General features: G+C 42.6%; 2 protein-coding genes across 3 annotated transcripts in view; one reads left to right on the top strand and one right to left on the bottom strand.

Annotated features, from left to right (window-relative positions):
• The window catches only part of PFDN1 (prefoldin subunit 1), a 69,631-nt gene extending 66,639 nt beyond the window's left edge, over positions 1 to 2,992 (top strand). The window contains exon 4 of the mRNA XM_072630495.1: positions 2,603 to 2,992. Coding sequence (XP_072486596.1) covers positions 2,603 to 2,686 — 84 coding nt within the window. The 3' untranslated portion in view covers positions 2,687 to 2,992. The remainder of the gene's footprint in view (positions 1 to 2,602) is intronic.
• Positions 2,993 to 5,012: 2,020 nt separating this feature from the next.
• CYSTM1 (cysteine rich transmembrane module containing 1) overlaps positions 5,013 to 19,933 on the bottom strand; it is a 106,054-nt gene continuing 91,133 nt past the window's right edge. For both annotated transcript variants that reach the window (XM_072630496.1, XM_072630497.1), the window contains one exon: positions 5,013 to 5,520. In XM_072630496.1, the coding sequence (XP_072486597.1) occupies positions 5,414 to 5,520 (107 nt within the window). In that variant the 3' untranslated portion in view covers positions 5,013 to 5,413. The remainder of the gene's footprint in view (positions 5,521 to 19,933) is intronic.

Below are 19,933 nucleotides of genomic sequence, written 5' to 3'. Positions count from 1 at the left end.
CCAGCTTAGCTGTGCTGGTCTCTGACTCACTGACCCCTGTACTACTGAGACCCGCACCATGCCCAGATGGCACCCAGCAATGTGTCTGAGGTGCGACTCCCATTCTCTGCCACACATTCTTTAGTGATGTGTCAGGAGTTATTTATATTAAGCTCCTTTTTTTACTCATCAAAAGCAAAGTCTAAGGGTTGTTTATCTTAGCTAACAGAGGAAGTTAAATTCCCACTGCAATATGGCACTGATATGTCTGTATCATGTTTAGTCATGTAATTAAATGAAAATCCTTAGTGACAGTTATATATTTGCAGCCCCTATATATCATGATTACTGTAAAATATATATTAAGCCCTTTGTTTGTAGTCTTGTTGGGGTACAGAAAGGGGATGCATTAAAGATAAAGATAGGGAATTTGAGACCTGTAATGGATAGACAAGACACTGGAACACAGGACAAAAGATACAGAATTTACACAAGTACATGTAGACGTTACAATAATCAACACTGTGGGTAAATTCCTAAATAGCTAATGAGTGGTAGGATAGGAAGCCGGGTTGAGGTGGACGTGGAAAGAAGCGAAATAGGAAAAGAACTTGATTAAGAGAAAGAAGGCAAAAGTATTCCTGAAAAGGTAATTTTTGGGGGGAGTTATTTCCCTTTGCCTCAGTTAGTGCCTGTGCTTTATGCCAGATAGTTGACAGGTTTTATTTTGCATTCCTGAATTCCCAGGAATTTGGTTATAGAGTATACCATTAATTTAGCGGGTGTGTTGTAGAGAGAGGTTTATATATCCTCCCTTCCTTGGAGACATCATGATCTGCTCATAGCATAGTGCCTGGCCCATAGTAGGCACTAATAAATATTTGCTATCTATCAAAGTTTCAGGAAACCTTGGTTCTACACTACTGATTTTAACTATGTCCATGAGCTAGTTCTCAGTTTCTGTGGGAAAAAAAAAACAACTCGGTGCTTTTGCATCCTAGCCAGTGAGTCTCTTAGAGACATATTTATTAATTAAATTTTGAGCACAGAGAAATAAAAAGCGACGAGTTCCATCTTGCTTATGAAAAATCTCAGACTCAAGCCTTTTCACTTATGGTTTATAGGTTCAAGAACAAAGACAAAATTCCATAGTCAGAATTTAACATATTTAACATGGTTTACCATATAGTACAATTGTATTGTAACCTTAAATATACCATGAAGAATCAACTATTCAGCCTAGTCAAGGGTGGGGAAAGAGGAGCACTGCTGTCATAGTTTAGCCGTTAACCTAATCAATTTCAGAGAGGATTCTATCCAGGGCTGATCAAGACCTCTTCTTTACAAACTAGTAAGAATGAAGCAAAAAAGATTTAGGTGCTGTCTCCTTGATCTTAAGGACTGGTAAGGTATTAATTCTAATTGAGTCAGAACAAAGACTTTAGACAAAGACAACGAGAAAATATTCTAAAGAGGGAATGGTTGGGGGAGGAGGCTTCTTGTGCCCGTTTCCTCTTTAGCAGTATGGATTTCCCTGTTCATCACAGGGTTAGTGTGAGGACTATTTTTAAAATATCTCCAGAGATCTAGATCTCTTGAGGATGGCAGCATAATTGGGACTGGGTTCTAAAAAAAGGTTCGAACGCTGGGAAGTGGTGGTGAGAGTTAAGTAGTTTTTGTTTCTGCTGTTATCCAGGCTTTTTGGTTAGAGAAGGGGATGGAGACACCTGGAATGTCCATAGGGTAACAGATGTCCTTAGATCATTTTTATGTGACTTTTGAAGGAAAAGTCTAGGAAAAAGAGCTCTCTAGCCAGAGGACCCAGAGAGAAGTAAATCTCTGAAGGTTGCTTTAAGCTCATAGCTGTCTGTTGGTTTGTTGTCTAGATTTCTGGCATGTGGTAATTTAATTAAAATAGTAGATTTCAGCTTTGAGCGATAAGTTTCAGCAGTGAGGTGTGGTATGACTTGGTGCTCGGAGACCAGCTGGTCTCCCCAGCACAGCTTTCAGGGCTGCTGATGCTATTGCATTCATCAGGCGCCTGGCCCAGGCCATGGAAAACCTTGAGAGGAGACAGTCTGCTGTGGGGCAGGAGCTTTGTCCTGGAATTTCCTGGCCTTTGTCTGCTACAGCCTCGGTGTTTCAAGACACTTGTTTTTAATGTTAACTTCCTTTTGGGGGAAGAGTAGTGCTGCCAGTCTCCCAATGTGCACATTCTGTTTCCTGTGCCAAGTCGCCCCTCACTCCTAGGCATTTCCCTCTCCCCAGCCTTCTTCTGCTGTAGCTTTGGTTAGGCACTTAGTTACTCTGACTTCTTAAACTTCTTCCAAGTCTTCCTCCGTATGTTGGGCAAACTGTCTTTTGAGAAAAGCAGTTCTCATTACTCAGGCCCCCCTGAATCAGTGCCTTCAGGCGTGGCCTGTTGGGCATTGAGAAGAGAAGGTTCTGGGGAATGGAGCAGCTGGCCCCATCCAAGCTCCCACTGCTTTACTGGAGGGAGATGAAGATACTGACCAAGCCTGATAAGGCTTTGCAGGCCTGAGGGACAAGGACCTTTAAGGACCTTGTCCTTAAAGGGCTGCCAACACCCTAATTCTATTCTTTTTTTTCCTCCATTTTACAGCAGAGAAAATCATACCTGGAGCGCAGTGTGAAGGATGCAGAGGACAACATTCGGGAAATGCTGATGGCCAGAAGAGCACAGTAAAAAGCACCACGAGAAAACTTCTATTCGACCCCTTTCCTCTGCTCCTATTGGGTGGGACAGAGCAGCAGACTCTGGTGTGCTTTTACCTGGAGGACGTTTTGGAAACTCTTGCTTTTATTTGGACATTGTTAGGCTGCTGCCTTACCCTCGGTGTCCTGTGGCTGAGCCAGCTGTGTACTGCTGGCCTGGGGCTTGATCTTGACCCTCTGAGGGTGAGAGGAGAGCCCTGGGCAAAGGATGTCCCCTTGCCCAAAGACTCCGACGTTACCATTGTTGTTAAACGAATAAAAGGTATCCATCTCCTTCTTCCAAGTCTGCTTTTCCTGTGACTAAAGGGTTTGTTGCTCAGGGGATGGGAGGGAAAGATATTTTTGATTCTCCTATAATCAAGATTTCTTGCTAATCCCAGTTTCTTCTATGGAATCTTATTGCTTCCTCAGCTTTTGTCCCAAGGCTTCCTTCTCTTTACTGCCTTCTAGTCTTCATTTTAATTTTCTAGGCCTGTTTCTACATCTGTAAAATGAAAAGGTTGACCTGAAGTTTCCTTCAGCTTTAACATTCTATTCTGATCCTTTCCAGAGAATGAGATCTTTTTATCCTCTGATGATCCTCCTTTATCTCCTATAATCCCCACTCTTTCTTTTCGTTGCCTTGAGCGATCTCTTAGTTCCTGAGAAACTCCCTTACCCTGCTTCTGAACATAGCACCTGAAAGGCAAGAGAGGGCTCCAAGAAAGTGACTTCATTTTTGTATTGGAATACCTTCAGATCTTAAACCTTTGTGGCTATGGGGGATGAAAATAAGGTTGTGATAGATTTTCCAGTGGGGACCCTATGCTGGAGTTGGAGCCTACCAGCATCAAATATGAAAGGATTTTGCTGTCCAGACTTGGTGTTCTAGATAGCAACCTGGCTAGGCTTCAATAAAGAAATAGGGAGGCTATTAGGTCTCTCTCAGGCAAGGCTGGGGTCCAGTCATCTCTTTTACACAGTTAGCCTCTTGATACTGTGATGTCCTTGTCAACGTTGGGAAATTCTAAGAATTCAGAATCTGTGGGAGGCTGAAGGTGTGGTTCCCCCCCCTCTTCTGAATAAGGAATCTCCTTGCCGAGTAGGAATCTCTTTACCTTACCTCTTTAGCCCTTACCTCTGTGGGGACTTGCTGGTAACAGTTCTGCCAGAGGGGCTGCCTTCTAGGTATGATCAAGTAAAGTATTTGCAGCAGGGAAGATGGGAGAAGTTTCACATTGACTCATTAGATTGAGTTGGTTCCTGCTGTTTTGCCTCATGAATGGTAGTTTAGTGCCACTTAGTGGCCAGAGCTGGGATATACTGTAACTTGGTAATATTACTTAGGGATCAAATTCCCACTGGGAGGGCAGGTGTTTTTTGCTAAGATACTGTTTAGCGCAGGGACCTTGTTTTCTCTCTGGGTATCTGGGGCTTCCATCCTGAGAATGAAAATCAAACCCCACTTAGCCACATACTCGGTTACTTAAGAGCCAGTGTCGCCTGTGAAGCAGCATGCCAGACGGTAACCTCCAGGGGTTCGGGAAAGAAACTACAGCCAATCAAGGCAGCAGGGGCCTCTGCCAAGGCCCTACAGAGAAACAGAGCTTAGTGTCAGAGGCAGAGAATTGATTGAAGCTGCAACAGTTGTCTGTTACGTTCCTAACAGCATATTTGAGTAGCAGTCTGCAAAGCAGGTTACATTCCCTACTTCATTCGATTCTGTTAGGTGGACAGGTACCTTTTTTACAGATGAGGAATGTGATTTGCCTGGTCACTCAGTATAGTTAGTGATAGGATGAGGAACAGAATGTAGGTCTTCCTGACATTGCATTCTTGACATATAATATGCCTGGTGCCATAAGGTGGCTGAGCAGAAGAACATACTAGCTGCACCTGCAAAAGCAGGGGGGATGAGAACGGACTAATCACTTGCCTGAGGAGTTCTATGGCTGGTCTTAGGCATTGATGTGGTTGCAAGGACACTTTCCTTGGCTTAATCCTAACTCACCACCCAGCTTGGTGCCAGTCATGTAACACAGAAAGGTGAGGTGTCTCTCCTAGCTTCTAGATGCAGCCACAAACTCAGTCACTGGGTTGGAAGCAGGCCCAGTGATGAAAATTTTTTAAATGATCAAGCAAATGGACAGAAGTAGTTTTGGAATCTAAGCACTACTTACACTACATTACTTAGCCTCAGTGTGTGCCTACAATATTATCCACAAAAATGCATATAAACACAGAGAAACTCTTACTAATGAAAAGATAGACCAAGGCTCTGATTTCTGGTCTTATCTTGAATTGCATCAATACAAACATTGGGACTTTTGAAAAATTTATTGACAAGGGAGTATTGAAACAATAATTAGAGTTAGAAAGAAATCATTCAGTGGCTTGTTTTGTTGCATATTTTTGCCACTGCCATGAACAGTACAATTTAAAATGATAAATATAAATTTCATATTCAAGCCTTTGGCCAAAAAAATCATTTAGCACATTTGTTAAAGTATGACAAAAAAATTAGAAAATACACATTAAAAAGATCATGTCACTAAGTTAAACAGCAAAAAAAATCAATACTAATCTAGGATTCCATTATGCTGTAGTTGAGATATCTGTGCAGAACTTGTCATTCACTATAGCAATAGAAAGAGATCAGGACTGGGAACTCCATCAACTGAGGATACAAAGCCTTCTGGTAAGAGGAGGCTGAGGCTGTTCAAGTTAGCATGTCCCAAAGGCAACAGCAACAGAGAGCAGTCCAGCAAGCTGTGAGGCAGGTAGCTTGGCCTGTGTCATCCCGTCTTTGGTCTTCCACCACATACACTGGGGAGAAAGAAAGAAAGGAAGGATAAGAAAAAATGCAATCTAAGTCTTAATGAATATATCTTGGAGGACCTGCCAGGCCCTGCCTGCTTTCTAGTTTCTGAACTGGTGATTGTTAACGAATGTGAGTTTCCATATACACACAAAATAGCTAATGCCCTGTTATTAAATACTCTTGCACCTTCAAAGGGAGAGACAAATAAATTGCAATGTGGTTATTATAACCAGAAAAGGATGATTTTTAACTCTGAAGGAACATTAATTAAGCTGAGCCTCATTCTCACTAGTAAATTAATCCAACAACTTTTGTCTTTCCTCTTTTGTCTCTGCTCTATTTTTATCTTTTTTTTTTCCCCTGTTATATCTCCTTTTGAGAGTTCCGGGTTACATAGAAAGGAACAGCAACTGGAAAAAGTTATTTTATTATTGACCATCTTACACTCTTCCAACCCTCTTTGCTGATAGTGCTCTAGGGGGCAGGGCTTCTTAAACTTTTTCCACTAGTGACCCCTTCCAGCACTGTGGTTAACAGTTTAAGAAGTGCTGGTAGGGCAGCAGTTCTCAAAATGAGGGTCAGGGACCACTGAGGGGTTCCTTAAGACTCTTTCAGAGGGCAGGGTTGGGGGGAATATGAAGGTGGTGTCTGTGAGGTCAAAATTATTTTCATGAAACTAAGATATTTTAATTTCTAATAAGGTAAATAATACATGTCATATTTTTTAAAAAGTTCTTGGTGGCAGAGAATGTCCTCAGTAATTAAGAGTGACTGTAAAGGGAACCCGAGACCAAAAAGTTTGGGTTCAGAAGAGAAGTAAAGATTGCAGAATCATTCCTCTAGGGACTGAATCCTGCATTAGGAGAATGCGGAGAGGGGTTTTGGAGCATTTTCTCAGAATGCAAGTTTTCTGGTTCAGCGAAAGAATCACCTCCCAATAATGTGGCCATCCCAAAGCTGAATTTCAGCAATCCACTTCATCCTCCTGGACTGAGCTATCAAGACCTCAGCCTCATCATGCACAATTTATTAGAATAAAATATGAACAAATGAGCCTTTCAACTACTCATGTATGGACAGTTTAACATGTCCCCATTTCTACAAACACTAAACTGACCCCTTCTTGTGTATGACTGCTTGCTGCATCTTCAGGGAGAGCCTTTCCCCTCCCCCTTCATCTCCAAAAATAGACTGTCTGATTCATTAGCAACCCTTTTACCTATGATTCTAGCCAGAGGCTGGCTTGAGGCCGGGTCACCATGTAATGATCTCCATACATGGTCTCACCCCACAGCCCTGATTCCTCAGTGGTGGATGACTCCATCCTTCACATTAGGGCTTTCATGGGTAGCCTTGGAAAAGGATCCTCTCAGTTGCTCTATATGAGGCTAGACTGAAAGCTACCACCCCCATCCCAACCACTACCATTTGATCTACAAGGAAACATTCCTGTTTGTCCTAAAGGAAGGCATCTATCTGCTCTCTTTCCTCTCCCTCCTCAACTTCAGTCAGTCATTCAAGTGTGAGCTGCTTTATCAGGGAAGTACTATAACAAAAATCAAAGTAGTAAATGCAGACTGCTTAAAGGGAGGCTGAGGCCTGTTTACTACCATATATTTTCCTCCTCTCTGGTCTCCCTCAGTCTGGTCCAGTCTGATCATCTGTGTTTTGTAGACTTATATAATTTACACACATACGTCTTGCGCGCGTGTGCGTGTGTGTGTGTGTGTGTGTAATGAAATGGAGTATTTCAAAGGTGGAAGCAGTTCAGCCAGTGGCCACAGAGATAATCTGTCCTGTACCTATACATACCTTAGTCCAATATTTCATAAGCCTCAAAGGTACTCAAATCCTTATTACAATTTTTAGCCTAAAGAAAGCCAGACACCTCCCATGAAAACTAAGGACAGATGGTGAATAGGGAGCCACACCACAAGTAAGGGCTAAGCTACTGGTCACACAAAATATGAGACAGAAAGACCAGGTCTGTGGGCCAAGAGCCACCTCATCATTGTCCAGTTAGACTCCTTGGCAACCAAATTCCAACTATGTTTTAGCTCTCAGCAGTTGACTATAATTAAAGCAGAGCATGATGGGACATCAAGGGAAATTTTGGTTGATGCTGATGGCCTCGAAGGTCTTTGTGGAAAGCACCCTGGGCCTCATATGGGGGGTAGAGTATGTTTTTGGAAATGCTCTTATTCTGATGCCCTAATAATAAAACCTATGTTGCTGCACCTGGTGGGCAGATCTCAGATTCACACCCAATCTGCCCCCACTGTTCTATCTACAGAGAACCTAAGTCACAACCTGCAAAGACAGGGGAAGGAATGGTATGGGTTAAGACAAAAGCCCAGGACAAGGAAGTGAATTTCTGCTTGAGAACTCCAGTGTTTCCACTTCTTTCAGGGCAAACAGACATGGAACTAGTTCTGCCAAACCATGGCTCTGCGAAGGGCACTTTTGTTGGCAGTCACATGGGCATCTCCCAGGCACTAAGGATAAGAAGTACTATTGTTATCTATGGTAACTGGTTAACTCACAGCCCCAAATTCCTATTGAAGTTTGCTCTTGACTTCTAAGCAGAGGAATGTGGGGTAGCAGAGGGAACCTGATGAGGTTTTGTAGCTGATGGGCAGAGATTCTGCGTATCTAGTGAAGAAGCTTCCTCTATGGAAACAGGTCTGTTTTCTTAGTGGCTTGAGAGGGCTCAGCCTTAATGCCACGTCCTCTCCACGAAGGAAAGAGGAAGCAGAAAAGGAGTGTGTGGGTCAAGAGGGAACAGAAGTCCCTTCCTTCCTTTCTCCTCCATTCCAATGACTAGCACTCTCTGAATAGTGCCCAGAAGGAAGAAAGGAGGGAGAGGTTAGCCGTCTTTTGTATGGGTGATGCTTGGAATTAGATAGAGCTGGGGTAGGAGGGGAATTCCAGATTTACTTGTAACTAGGGATGTGAAACCACCCTGACTGATTCTAGCTAGTGTTACACTCTCTCTTCTTCCTGGCTGTAGAGGCCTCGGGCTTGTCTTTTCCATGACTCTATGTGATCCCGGTTCCATTGTTGCTCTAGATGCATTAAAAGATGCATTACTATGGGTATTTTCCTGTTCATGTAAACTGACCCTGGGAAGCAAGGACTCTCAGCTCCTTAAGAGTGGTCACTGTTGGGGTCAGACTCGGAGTGGTCACCTGCTGTGCTTCTAAACTCACGTGCCCTCATATTCTCTACCCTCAGAGGACTATGGCCCTGGCACTAGCTTGCACAGCTGAGGTACATCACCTGCAGGGGAAGTGAAGCACAATATGGCACATAAAGGAGAACCGCAAGTTTGGGGGGGACAGTTCATTGATGCTGAAGGCCTGAAGCTGGGAATCACCCTTCCTAGCAAAAGATTTGGGCTGAGCTGAGATCCAGCAGGCCAGATAGAATTGGTGGTGTGGGAAATAAGGAAGTTCTGTTTTCCACAGTACTGGGTGATAAGGGTTGTGACCTGTGACCTAGCACGGTCAGGTTAAAGGTCAGAAATTAAGACGCAGACTCAATAAGCTGTTTGAGGAAAAGCCTATCAGAGAGAACATAAAGTCACATGGCCGGGGGCGGTGTCACTGGGAGATCCGAAGATCCATCCAAAGGTGGGGGGGTGGAGGGGTGGAACAATATAAGAAGCTCCATTTTTCTGAACGTGTTGTAGTCATCCTATAACCTTCCTGGGGAGGCTAACCGTCCATTCAGGGGGAATGGACATAAAGATTAATAAAGGCTTTCCTGATTTCACAACAGATGTTGTTCTTTGTTTAAGGTGAGCATGTTTCTCAGAGTTGGGGGCTCTTTTCTCACAGTGGCTATTAGGAAAGCAGTTCTTTTCCTGGGGGTGTCAGTGGAACCACAGCAAGGGAAGAATCAAGCACTTTTTCTTTTAGGAATTTGGTAACTCACCCAGTCTAATTATGGGTCCTTCTCTTAAGTACGGGGAGGCTGATATGAGAGATGAGGACGGAAAGGTGTACAGAGGCCAGACCAAAGCAGCCCCTAATGTATGTCCATGCCTATGCTGGGCTTATAGCAGAGTGATAATCAGAGAGCACCTCAAAGGAAAAGGATTAATCCAGCTGTCTTGTTTAAATCCCTTTTGGTACCTTATGTGAAAGGCATGAGGCCCAAGGTAAGGGATGCTTCTATCTAACAAGAGCCAATTTGGCCTTCTCCCGTTTTAACCCAATCTTATGGCCATAATCCCTGCCAAACACTATTCTCTAACAGAAACAAGATCGTCCTCCCCCCAGGCTGCAGGGTGTTCCCAGCTCCTACCCATAGATTAGTTTAATCACAGTCCACTGTCCACCTTAATGACTCATCCTAGGAGAAGAATTATAAGTGGTGAAACAACCCAGATTGAAAGGGGAATCAGCATCTTTCCTGGTTTCTGTTTGGCAGCCACCAGCTCCAATTTCCCAAGCAGGGACAAGTCCTACCTGGTCACTTTAAAGTTTTAAAGGTTTTGTCCTGATATTAAGTGATTAACTAAGTGATTGGAATTGGTGAAGGATCCAAAGGATCCATGCTGTTTTCCCAGCCTATTCCATTCCTTTTCTGTATATGCTTCTTCAGTTACCCAGAAGAAAAAGTACAGGAACAGACAGAAGGAACACCAGAACAGAGGCAAAGGGCAAACATGAATACATAAATCCACATGCACAGTGCAGCCACCCCGGACCTCCTTAAAGGCTTCACCAGGAGACTATCTTTAAATTCCTACCTTAAGACATCAAACCAATCAATGGACAAGCATTTATCAAACACATACTCTGTGCCAGGCATTGAGGACACAAAAGACAAGAACAAAATAGCCCCTATCCCTAAAGGAGCTTACTCTCCGAGAGAAAGGGGAACACTATTCACAGAACAGTGACTAGTCCAGTTTGTTTGGAAGGTATAGAATGTGGAAAGTGGTATGGAATAAAACTGGGAAGGTCAGCTGGAGCCCTGTGGGGAGGCTGACGAGTTTGTCTTTGGGGCAATCAGGGGGTCACAGAGGATCTTTAAGTGTCACGGTGACACCTGTGTTTTGTACAACTCTTAAGATCACAGGCCTGAGTAGTCTCTTAGCAGTGTCAGAACTAGGAATACTTCTCCCTGGGCAGCCTGTGCACAGGTAAGTACAGCTGTGGCCAATGGCAGCCCCAAACCTCAGAGGCCTGAGCACAGGAAAGAGATGTTATCTGCTTAAGTCATTGGTGTGTGCGCGCGCGTGTGTGTGTTTAGTCGTGTCTGACTCTTTGTGACCCCATCATCCATGGGGTTTTCATGGCAAAAATACAAGTGGTTTGCCATTTTCTTCTCCAGAGACTATAAAACAAACAGATTAAGTGACTTGCCCAGGGTCACACAGCTCAAGTGTCTGAGGCACTTTCCTGATTCAAGGCCCAGAGCTTTATCCATTGAGACTCCTAGCTGCTCTAAGACACAGGCACCCTGAGGCAAATCCCTGTTTGCCTTTATGCTAGTTAGAGTTCTTATCTGTAGGAAGGTGCTGCCATCAACAAAACATAAGGAAGTTTGGAGGGGAGGTATATTTTAGTGAAAAGTCAGTGAGTTCTGGTTTTTACTGGAGTTCAAGAATGAGATGATTGCTAGATCAGCAAATAATTTGCATAAGAAACAGAACCCAGAGATGTGGAGAAGATGGCTGAGAGGGCATAGATAGAAAAGAGGGCCCAGGAAGATCCCCAAAGTGAGGGTACAGGAGAAGGGCAATATAGCAAAGGAAACTGAGGAGTGTTCAGAAAAAGGAAGAGGTCCAGGATAGAAACAACGTCCCAAAAGCCAAGAAATGAGAATAATCAAAAGGAAGGGGGGTAAATCAGCACTATCAAAAAGAATGAGGAATGAGTAAAGCCATCTGACTTAGGAGTTAAATCTCCACCTTGGAGAGAACAATTTTAATCCAATGCTGGGGTAGGAAGCTGGATGACTTTTAAGAGTGAGAAAGCTCAAGGAGCTCAAAGAGCAGTTATAGACGGCTTGTTCTAGGAGGCTGGATATAACAACGATTAGAGACAGAGTGTAATGGCACAATGGGATGGCAGAATAAAGGGGAAGATCATTAAGGCTGCGATAGACCAGGGCATGTTTGCTGCCAGTAAAGGTGAAACTGAAAGAAGGAAAGATGATTAACTGACGCTAGCTCCCAGAATAGAATTGAGGGAGAAGGGGGAAAAGGATGGAACCAAGGGTATAAATACTCTTTCAGAAATAAAGGAGCTGCAAATTTTTGAGAGCCAGTTAGACAAGCTGAAAGAGAATCCAAGCACCAGAATAACAGAATTTTAGAGGTGGAAGGAACCTTGAAAGTTACCCAGCCCAAACTCTTAGATCTGTGGTGTGCAAGAAATGAACTATTTATATTACACATTTATTACAGTATTCACAAAAGAAGAAATCAAATATCAATTGTATTATGTCATTAAATTAAACAAGAACCCAACTGATCAAGGATTTTGTTTAAATGGTACTTAATCTGTGCAAAGCAGAACATTTATTACAGCAATAAAAAGGGTCCAGGACTAACAGGGATAAATATGTACTAAATGCAAAAAATTAAAACAAACAAAAAAACAAGAGCTGCAAATTATTAAGGAGGCTGCCAAAGCCCAATTATGATGTCTTGGAGTTTCACCATCTAAAAAAAAATAAAGCAAAAAAAAAAAAGAAGAGGAAGAACATATCGCAGAAGAAAAACTCAAATTCACCAATCTCTATGGTTCTTTGCTTGCCTCTTTGCTTCTTCCCTAGAAGTATGGAGAAAGAAACTGCTTTGAAAGACCTGGAAGAAATGACATGGCCATTCACTGCCTCAGTCTGCTTAATGACAAAGACTTAATTTCTCCTTGCCTCCTCAAGGACAAGAAACTAAAGCAGATGAGCCTTCATGCTAGCCATAACATCCAAGGTGCTGCCAATCAGCTGAGACTGCTTAATTACAGAATAGTAGAATGAAGGGCACCTTAGAGATCATGTAATCCAACTCCTTTTTATAGCTGAGGGAACTGAGGACCAGAGAGAAGTGACCTGCTCCAAGTCACAGAGTTCACTAAAGATAAAGCTCTCCTTTCATTAAGTGCCCAACACACCAAGTCAGTCAGGTCTGGGTTCATTGCTGTTGGACTGAATGAAATTGGGTGAAGGTTGCCCTGAATTTGCCCACCAAATTCATTCTCTTTCAGGTCATCACAGTGAGAATAAACAGGAATGTGGTCTGGGAACCACAAACTCCCTCATTAAAATAAAGAATATGCATCTTTTCTGGCTTTCTCTTCAGTGAACAGCAACCAAGAAGCTCAAAGCTCCCTCTTTCTTCTTGGAGACTTGTAACATGAATGAAATTCCCCACACTGAGAAATGGGCAGCGGGGAAGTCATTCAAGAGACCATCCATTCTCTAACCCCGAAAGCCAACAGGAAAGGGCAGGGTACCAGGCCGATCATATTTCAACATAAGACATAGAAAAGAGATCATTATTACAATATCCCTGGAAATAAGTTTTTCTGTGACACCAACTGGACCCGTAGAAGGAAACTGTGAAAGGGTCAAGGGAAAGAAAATGGCTATTAAGAAAAACAAAACATGGAGAATCTGCTGAGGAAAACACTGAAAAGTCAAATCCTATCTTAGACTAATGCAGATCCTACAGAAGAGCCTTGCACACAGCAGGTGTTCACAATATATTTGCTGAATTGCCTTAGATGTCATTTTCAATTTTGATGGTTTTAGAGCTGAAATCATGGTTCCAGGAAGAGATATCAATGAATAATAATAGGTAAACACTTTTATAGTGCTTTGCAAGCATTGTAAGATACTTTTTTGCAAATACTACTCATTTTATCCTCACAACAATCCTAAGGCAGGTGCTATTATTATCTCCATTTTACAGATGAGAAAGTCAAGTCAGAAAAAGGGTTAACTGATTTGTCCAGGGACACACAGCTAGTAAGGGTCTGAATCCGAATTTGAACTCATGTCTTTCTGATTCCGCGTCCCACATTCTCCTCACTGGGCAACCTTGCTGGTTTAGCCAACGTTTGCTGTGGGAACAGAAATCCAATCCACACTACTCTGCTTCTGGAAAGGCTGTGCCAGTGGACTGCCTGATGGCTTCTGGCTGTATCTGTGACCCCTCTCAGACCAAAACTACCTCCTCCTCTGGCCACCGCTCTCCTTTATGGCTTGTCTTCTCTTAAGAGAATGTGTGCTCCTCATATGAGCATCTCATTTTTTTGAATCTGAAATTCACCCACGGACTATCTTTAAATTCCTACCTTAAGACATCAAATCAATCAATGGACAAGCATTTACTGAATTGGATCCAGCTTTGTAGGACATCGAAAACAATGAAGGTCCAGGCTAAAAGGGCTGAACATTCAGTGTTATTTTTTGCGACTACTTGCTATAAGTGAACAAGGCTACAGAAACAAAAAAAAGCTAGAGGAGGAGTGCTTGGCTAGGCTGAAATCCATAAACCTGTTTTTCAAAATATTTTGACCACTTTATTTCAATATAATTGTTTCCTTTACAATTCTCTTATTTTATGCAATAAAAACATTATTCTGACACGTCAATAGACCTCTTCACCTAGGCTGCCAAAGATATCCATAACACACACACGCAAAAGGGTGAAGAACCCCTGTAGTGGAAGTGCAAGATGCGAATTTTTTTTTTTTAAATTTAACTTTTAACATTTATTTTCACATTTTGGGTTACAAATTTTCTCCCCTTTTATCCCCTCCCCCCCCCCAAACCCAAGCATTCTAATTGCCCCTGTGACCAATCTGCTGTCTCTTCTATCCTCCCTCTCTGCCCTTGTCTCCATCTTCTCTTTTGTCCTGTAGGGCCAGATAGCTTTCTTGACCCCTTAACCTGTATTTCTTATTTCCCAGTGGTAAGAACATTACATTTGATCCTAACACTTTGAGTTCCAACTTCTTTAGCTCCCTCCCTCCCCACCCCTTCCCTTTGGAGGACAAGGAATTCAATATAGGCCAAATCTGTGTAGTTTTGCAAATGATTTCCATACTAGTTGTGTTGTATAGGACTAACTATATTTCCCTCCATCCTATCCTGACCCCCATTACTTCTATTCTCTTATGATCCTTTCCCTGCCCATGAGTGTCGACCTCGGATTGCATTCTCCTCCCCATGCCCTCCCCTCCATCCTCCCCCCCACCCTGCTTGTGCCCCTGTCCCCCACTCTCCTGTATTATGAGATAGGTTTTCCTATCAAAATGAGTGTGCATTTTATTCTTTCCTTTAGTGGAATGTGATGAGAGTAGACCTCATGTTTTTCTCTCGCCTCCCCTCTTTATCCCTCCACTAATAAGTCTTTTGCTTGCCTCTTTTATGAGAGATAATTTGCCCCATTCAACTTCTCCCTTTCTCCTCCCAATATTTCTCTCTCACTGCTTGATTTCATTTTTCTTTTTAAGATATGATCCCATCCTCTTCAATTCACTCTGTGCACTCTGTCTCTATGTATGTGTGCGTGTGTGCATGTGTGTGTGTGTGTACTCCCACCCAGTACCCAGATACTGAAATGTTTCAAGAGTTACAAATACTGTCTTTCCATGTAGGAATGTAAACAGTTCAACTTTAGTAAGTCCCTTATGACTTCTCTTTGCTGTTCACCTTTTCATGCTTCTCTTCATTCTTCTGTTAGAAAGTCAAATTTTCTTTTCAGCTCTGGTCTTTTCATCAAGAAAATTTGAAAATCCTCTATTTCATTGAAAGACCATTTTTTCCCCTGAAGTATTATACTCAGTTTTGCTGGGTAGGTGATTCTTGGTTTTAGTCCTAGTTCCTTTGACTTCTGGAATATCCTATTCCATTCCCTTCGATCCCTTAATGTAGAGGGTGCTAGATCTTGTGTTATCCTGATTGTATTTCCACAATACTTGAATTGTTTCTTTCTAGCTGCTTGCAATATTTTCTCTTTGACCTGGGAATTCTGGAATTTGGCCACAATGTTCCTAGGAGTTTCTCTTTTTGGATCTCTTTCATGTGGTGTTCTGTGGATTCCTTGAATATTTATTTTGCCCTCTGGTTCTAGAATCTCAGGGCAGTTTTCCTTGATAATTTCATGGAAGATGATGTCTAGGTTCTTCTCTTGATCATGGTTTTCAGGTAGTCCCAGAATTTCTACATTGTCTCTCCTGATTCTATTTTCCAGGTCAGTTGCTTTTCCAATAAGATATTTCACATTATCTTCCATTTTTCGAATCTTCACACTATGTTCTGTGATATCTGTCTTTCTCATAAAGTCCTTAGCATCCATCTGTACCATTCCAGTTTTGAAAGATCTATTTTCTTCAGTGAGCTTTTGAATCTCCTTTTCCATTTGGCTAATTCTGCTTTTGAAAGCATTCTTCTCCTCACTGGCCTTTTGAACCTCTTTTGCCAGTTGAGTTAGGTTAGTTTTCAAGGTGTTAATTTCTTCAACATTTTTTTGGTTCTCCTTTAGCAGGGAGCTGATCTGCCTTTCATGCTTCTCTTTCATCCCTCTCATTTCTCTTCCCAGTTTTTCCTCCACCTCTCCAACTTGACTTTCAAAATTCTTTTTGAGTTCTTCCATGGCCTGAGCCCATTGGGTGGGCTGGGACACAGAATCCTTGATTTCTGTGTCTTTGCCTGATGGTAAGCATTGTTCTTCCTCATCAGAAAGGAAGGGAGGAAGTGTCTGTTCTCCAAGAAAGTACCCTTCAATAGTTTTATTTCTTTTCCCTTTTCTGGGCATTCTCCCCAGCCAGTGGCTTGACCTCTGAATATTCTCCTCACACCCACCTCGCCTCCTGGTCCTCCCAGCCAGTGTTTGGGGACTGAGATTCAAATGCTGCTTCCCGCCTTAGGGCTTTTGGTGGAGGCAGGGCTGCTATTCAGTGTGAGAATTAAGTTCAGATGGTCAGGTGGGGCAGGGCCGCCTCTCAGGCCCAGTTCCCTCAGGGGGTTTATGCACAGACCTTCCACAATGGATCCAGGCTCCCGTGCTTGGGGAGCCCCTGTCTGCAGTCGCCTCTCAGCTTCTATCTGGGGGGGGGGGGGGGGGGCCTGAGCCATGGGGGCACCCCACTCCCCTCTCGACCCGCCAAAGAGACTCTCTCTCCAACCCTCGTCACCTGTGGGTGGGGGGGCTTGTGCCGCCGCTGGAGATCCCGTCCCTAAAGCCTGCGGAGCCGCGGCAGCCGCAGGTCCGGGCTGGGCTCCGCGTCTGCAGTGGGACGGACCTTTTGCGAGAGGTTTGCAGGTCCCTCTGTGGGTGGAGGGACCTTCGTGGCTGCAGGATATCTCGTCCCCATAGCCCGTTCGGATCTTTTCCTCACGGTGTCGTGGCCGCTGCAGGGCTGCACTCAGCTCCCAGTCCCGGTGCCCAGTCCACAGCGCGAACGACCCCCTGCAAGAGGTTTGCAGGTCTCTCCGGAACAGAAATCTCCCTTGCTCCAATATTCCGTGGCGTCTGGGTGCAGAATTCACCGTGGGTTGGTCCCCTCTAGCCGTTCTGTGGGTTGTGGGTTCGGAGCTATGTGTATGTGCGTCTTTCTACTCCGCCATCTTGCCGAAATTTTTTTCAGGATAACAATATTAACCATTTATAAAGTGAGCCTTTAAGCGGATGATCAAGAATCTCTTTGTCAGGTATTAAAAATGGAGGATGATAAATACAGGAGCAGACACCTGTATAAAATACTCAGATTCAGGAATCAGTGATCACAGAATCACAATGTTTGAGGCCTGGAACTCAGTGTCCATCTAGTCCAATTGTACACAAAAGGAATCTCTACTGTAACTTAATACAATTATAAATGGCTATACAGAAGGCCTCCTGATGGTCTTCTGCTTGAAGACCTCCAAGGACGGGGGGACTCAACACCTCTTGAGGTACCCACTGCCCTTTTGGATAGCTCTAATTGGGAGGAAGTTTTTTCTGATGTTAAGCCTAAACTTTTGCAACATGCAACTCGTTTTGGGTTCTCTCCTCTGGGGCCAAACTGGAACAGTCTGATCCCTCCTCTACACAGCATGCCTTGAAACACCTGGTCATGAATTTCCTGAATCTTTTCTTCCTCAGGCAAAATATCCAGGTTCCTTCAATGGAATCAAGGCTCTTTACCATTCTGGCTGCCCTCTTCTGGACACTCTCTAGTTTACCAGTCCCTCTCTTGGAATACAATGCTATCCTGTGATGCCCAGAAATGAGGACAATACTCCAGAGGAGTATTATATATGTACGTATGTATATAATATAACATACAACAGCAGAGTACAGTTGGATGGATCATCACTTTTCTATTCTTGGAAGTTCAGCCCTTCTTAATGCAGTCCAAGATTGCATTAGTTCTTTCAGCTTCCACATCACAATGCTGATGCACAGTTTGCAATTCACTAATCTCCAACACTTCACCCCGCCCCATCCAATCCTTTCCAGCACTGCTGTCTAACTATGCTTCCCCGCCCCCCCCCCATCTTGTAGCTGGTTTATTTATTTTTTGAGATTAAAATTCTGAGTTTGTAGGATGGAAGACTTAAAAGGAGATTAAAATGGAAGACCCTACAGAGTAGCCAGTTTCCTTAATAGCTGTGAGATAGGTGGTACAAGAGATAAGTGTTGAACTTCAAGTCAGAAAGATCTGACATATATTAGCTTTGTGAACCTGGGAAAGACACTTACCCTCAGTTTTCTCATCTGTAAAATGGGGATAATCGTATCTACCTCCCAGGTTGTTTTGAGGATGACATAATATATGAAAAACACTTTGCAAACCTTAAAGTGCTATATAAAATACTATTTATCATCATCATCATCATCGGGGAAATATAATAATTTGGGGATCTTTAATGCATAAATGAGGGACCTCCATAAAATAATCAAAAGACAGTATTTCCAAACATATACTAAAGGAATATAGTCCAGTTTACAACTGCACAGTTCTTCAGCAAGTTAGATGGTAAGATCTTGCAGTTGAAGTTAATTAACAGAAAAGTACTCAAGACAATATACTTTCATTTGACCAATACAAATTTAGCTTCCATTTGGTAAAGCATCTGTCTTTGAAGTCTATCATAAGAAAATCTCAAGAGGTGACTATAAAGGTTGAAAATGTGTCAAGAATTTATTAAATACTCAACTTGTACACAGGTGGCCATACAAAAAAAATGATGGAATGTAATTAACACCTCAGTCTCCCACTTAAAAAAGTCCTTTGGCGTCCTTGTTCCAGAGTAGACTAGACAGCTAACAGATGACTTGGTGCTGAATTTATGTTCTGACTACAGATGAGCACTCGATGGGGAAGAGTCTTCCATGGATAAGACAGTATAGGGTTCTGTTACAAAGTATGATCAATGACTTTGATGCATACCAGATTTATCACACATTATTAAAGTACCATGTCTCAAACTGACTTATAAAATATTCTGCATCAGAATTGACAACTGACAAAACAGTGGCATATTTGTATGCATCTGGATGTAAAAATTAGATGTATGGAGCCTGAGAGGTGCTTAGTATGTTTTGTTCACGACAGGCATAATACGTATATTATTTTAATAAGTATATAATACTATAAGAAGATAGCATGCCTGTGCAAGCAATGCACAAGTCCCTTGGAAAGCTGCACCTTACAGATGTGATGAATGATGATTGTTACAGAATTGATTTACCTGTGAAGTATTCAAAAGACACACACTCACTGCTGAAATTCTGTGGAGGGCACTAAGTTCATGTTATCAACAGAAAGGAAAGAGACTGAAGAATAAGCCTATAGGAATGATTATAATTTCCCTTATGATGACAAATAAAGTACAGCACATTAAAGAGAAAAGGGATGATAATCACTGAAGATGCACCAGTTGTGCCTGGTGGGTAGCCAAGAAACAAATACTGTTAGGAGCCAAGAATCACATTAAATGCTTCCAATTCCTAATATGAACTAAGAATGGTTAGAATGATACCTAGTGATGACATAGTAGCCTCTGCATAAAAATGTAACAGAAAATCCCAGAAGGGTAATGAAGCTTCAAGAAGTTCACAGTACAAACGTAAGCATAAGAGGTACTGGCCTAGAAATAATTAGGTTATATCTAATGGTAGAAGGCTATTTCAGATTCCTGAAATATAAAGTACAATACATACTATTCAGATTCTCAGAGATGCCAAAGGGTACATACTAGTTTATTCATTTTATAAAGAGATTGTCAGCTGCTACATAGAAGCAAATCAGGGACGGTGACACTGAAAATAGTATTTATGAGATATCTGATTCCATAAAAGTTTTTTTTCCCCCCATACAATAAGTAACTCCGTGTTATGGTACAATTCTGGCAATTAAGCCATAACCTAAGATTTTTTTGCATACAAGAGCCAATCCAAACTTT

This window comes from Notamacropus eugenii, chromosome 1 (assembly GCF_028372415.1).
Source record: "Notamacropus eugenii isolate mMacEug1 chromosome 1, mMacEug1.pri_v2, whole genome shotgun sequence".
In the NCBI taxonomy this organism is placed as follows: domain Eukaryota; kingdom Metazoa; phylum Chordata; class Mammalia; order Diprotodontia; family Macropodidae; genus Notamacropus; species Notamacropus eugenii.
The sequence above is the reverse complement of the archived record's forward strand: the minus strand, read 5'-3'. Positions and strand labels throughout refer to the sequence as shown.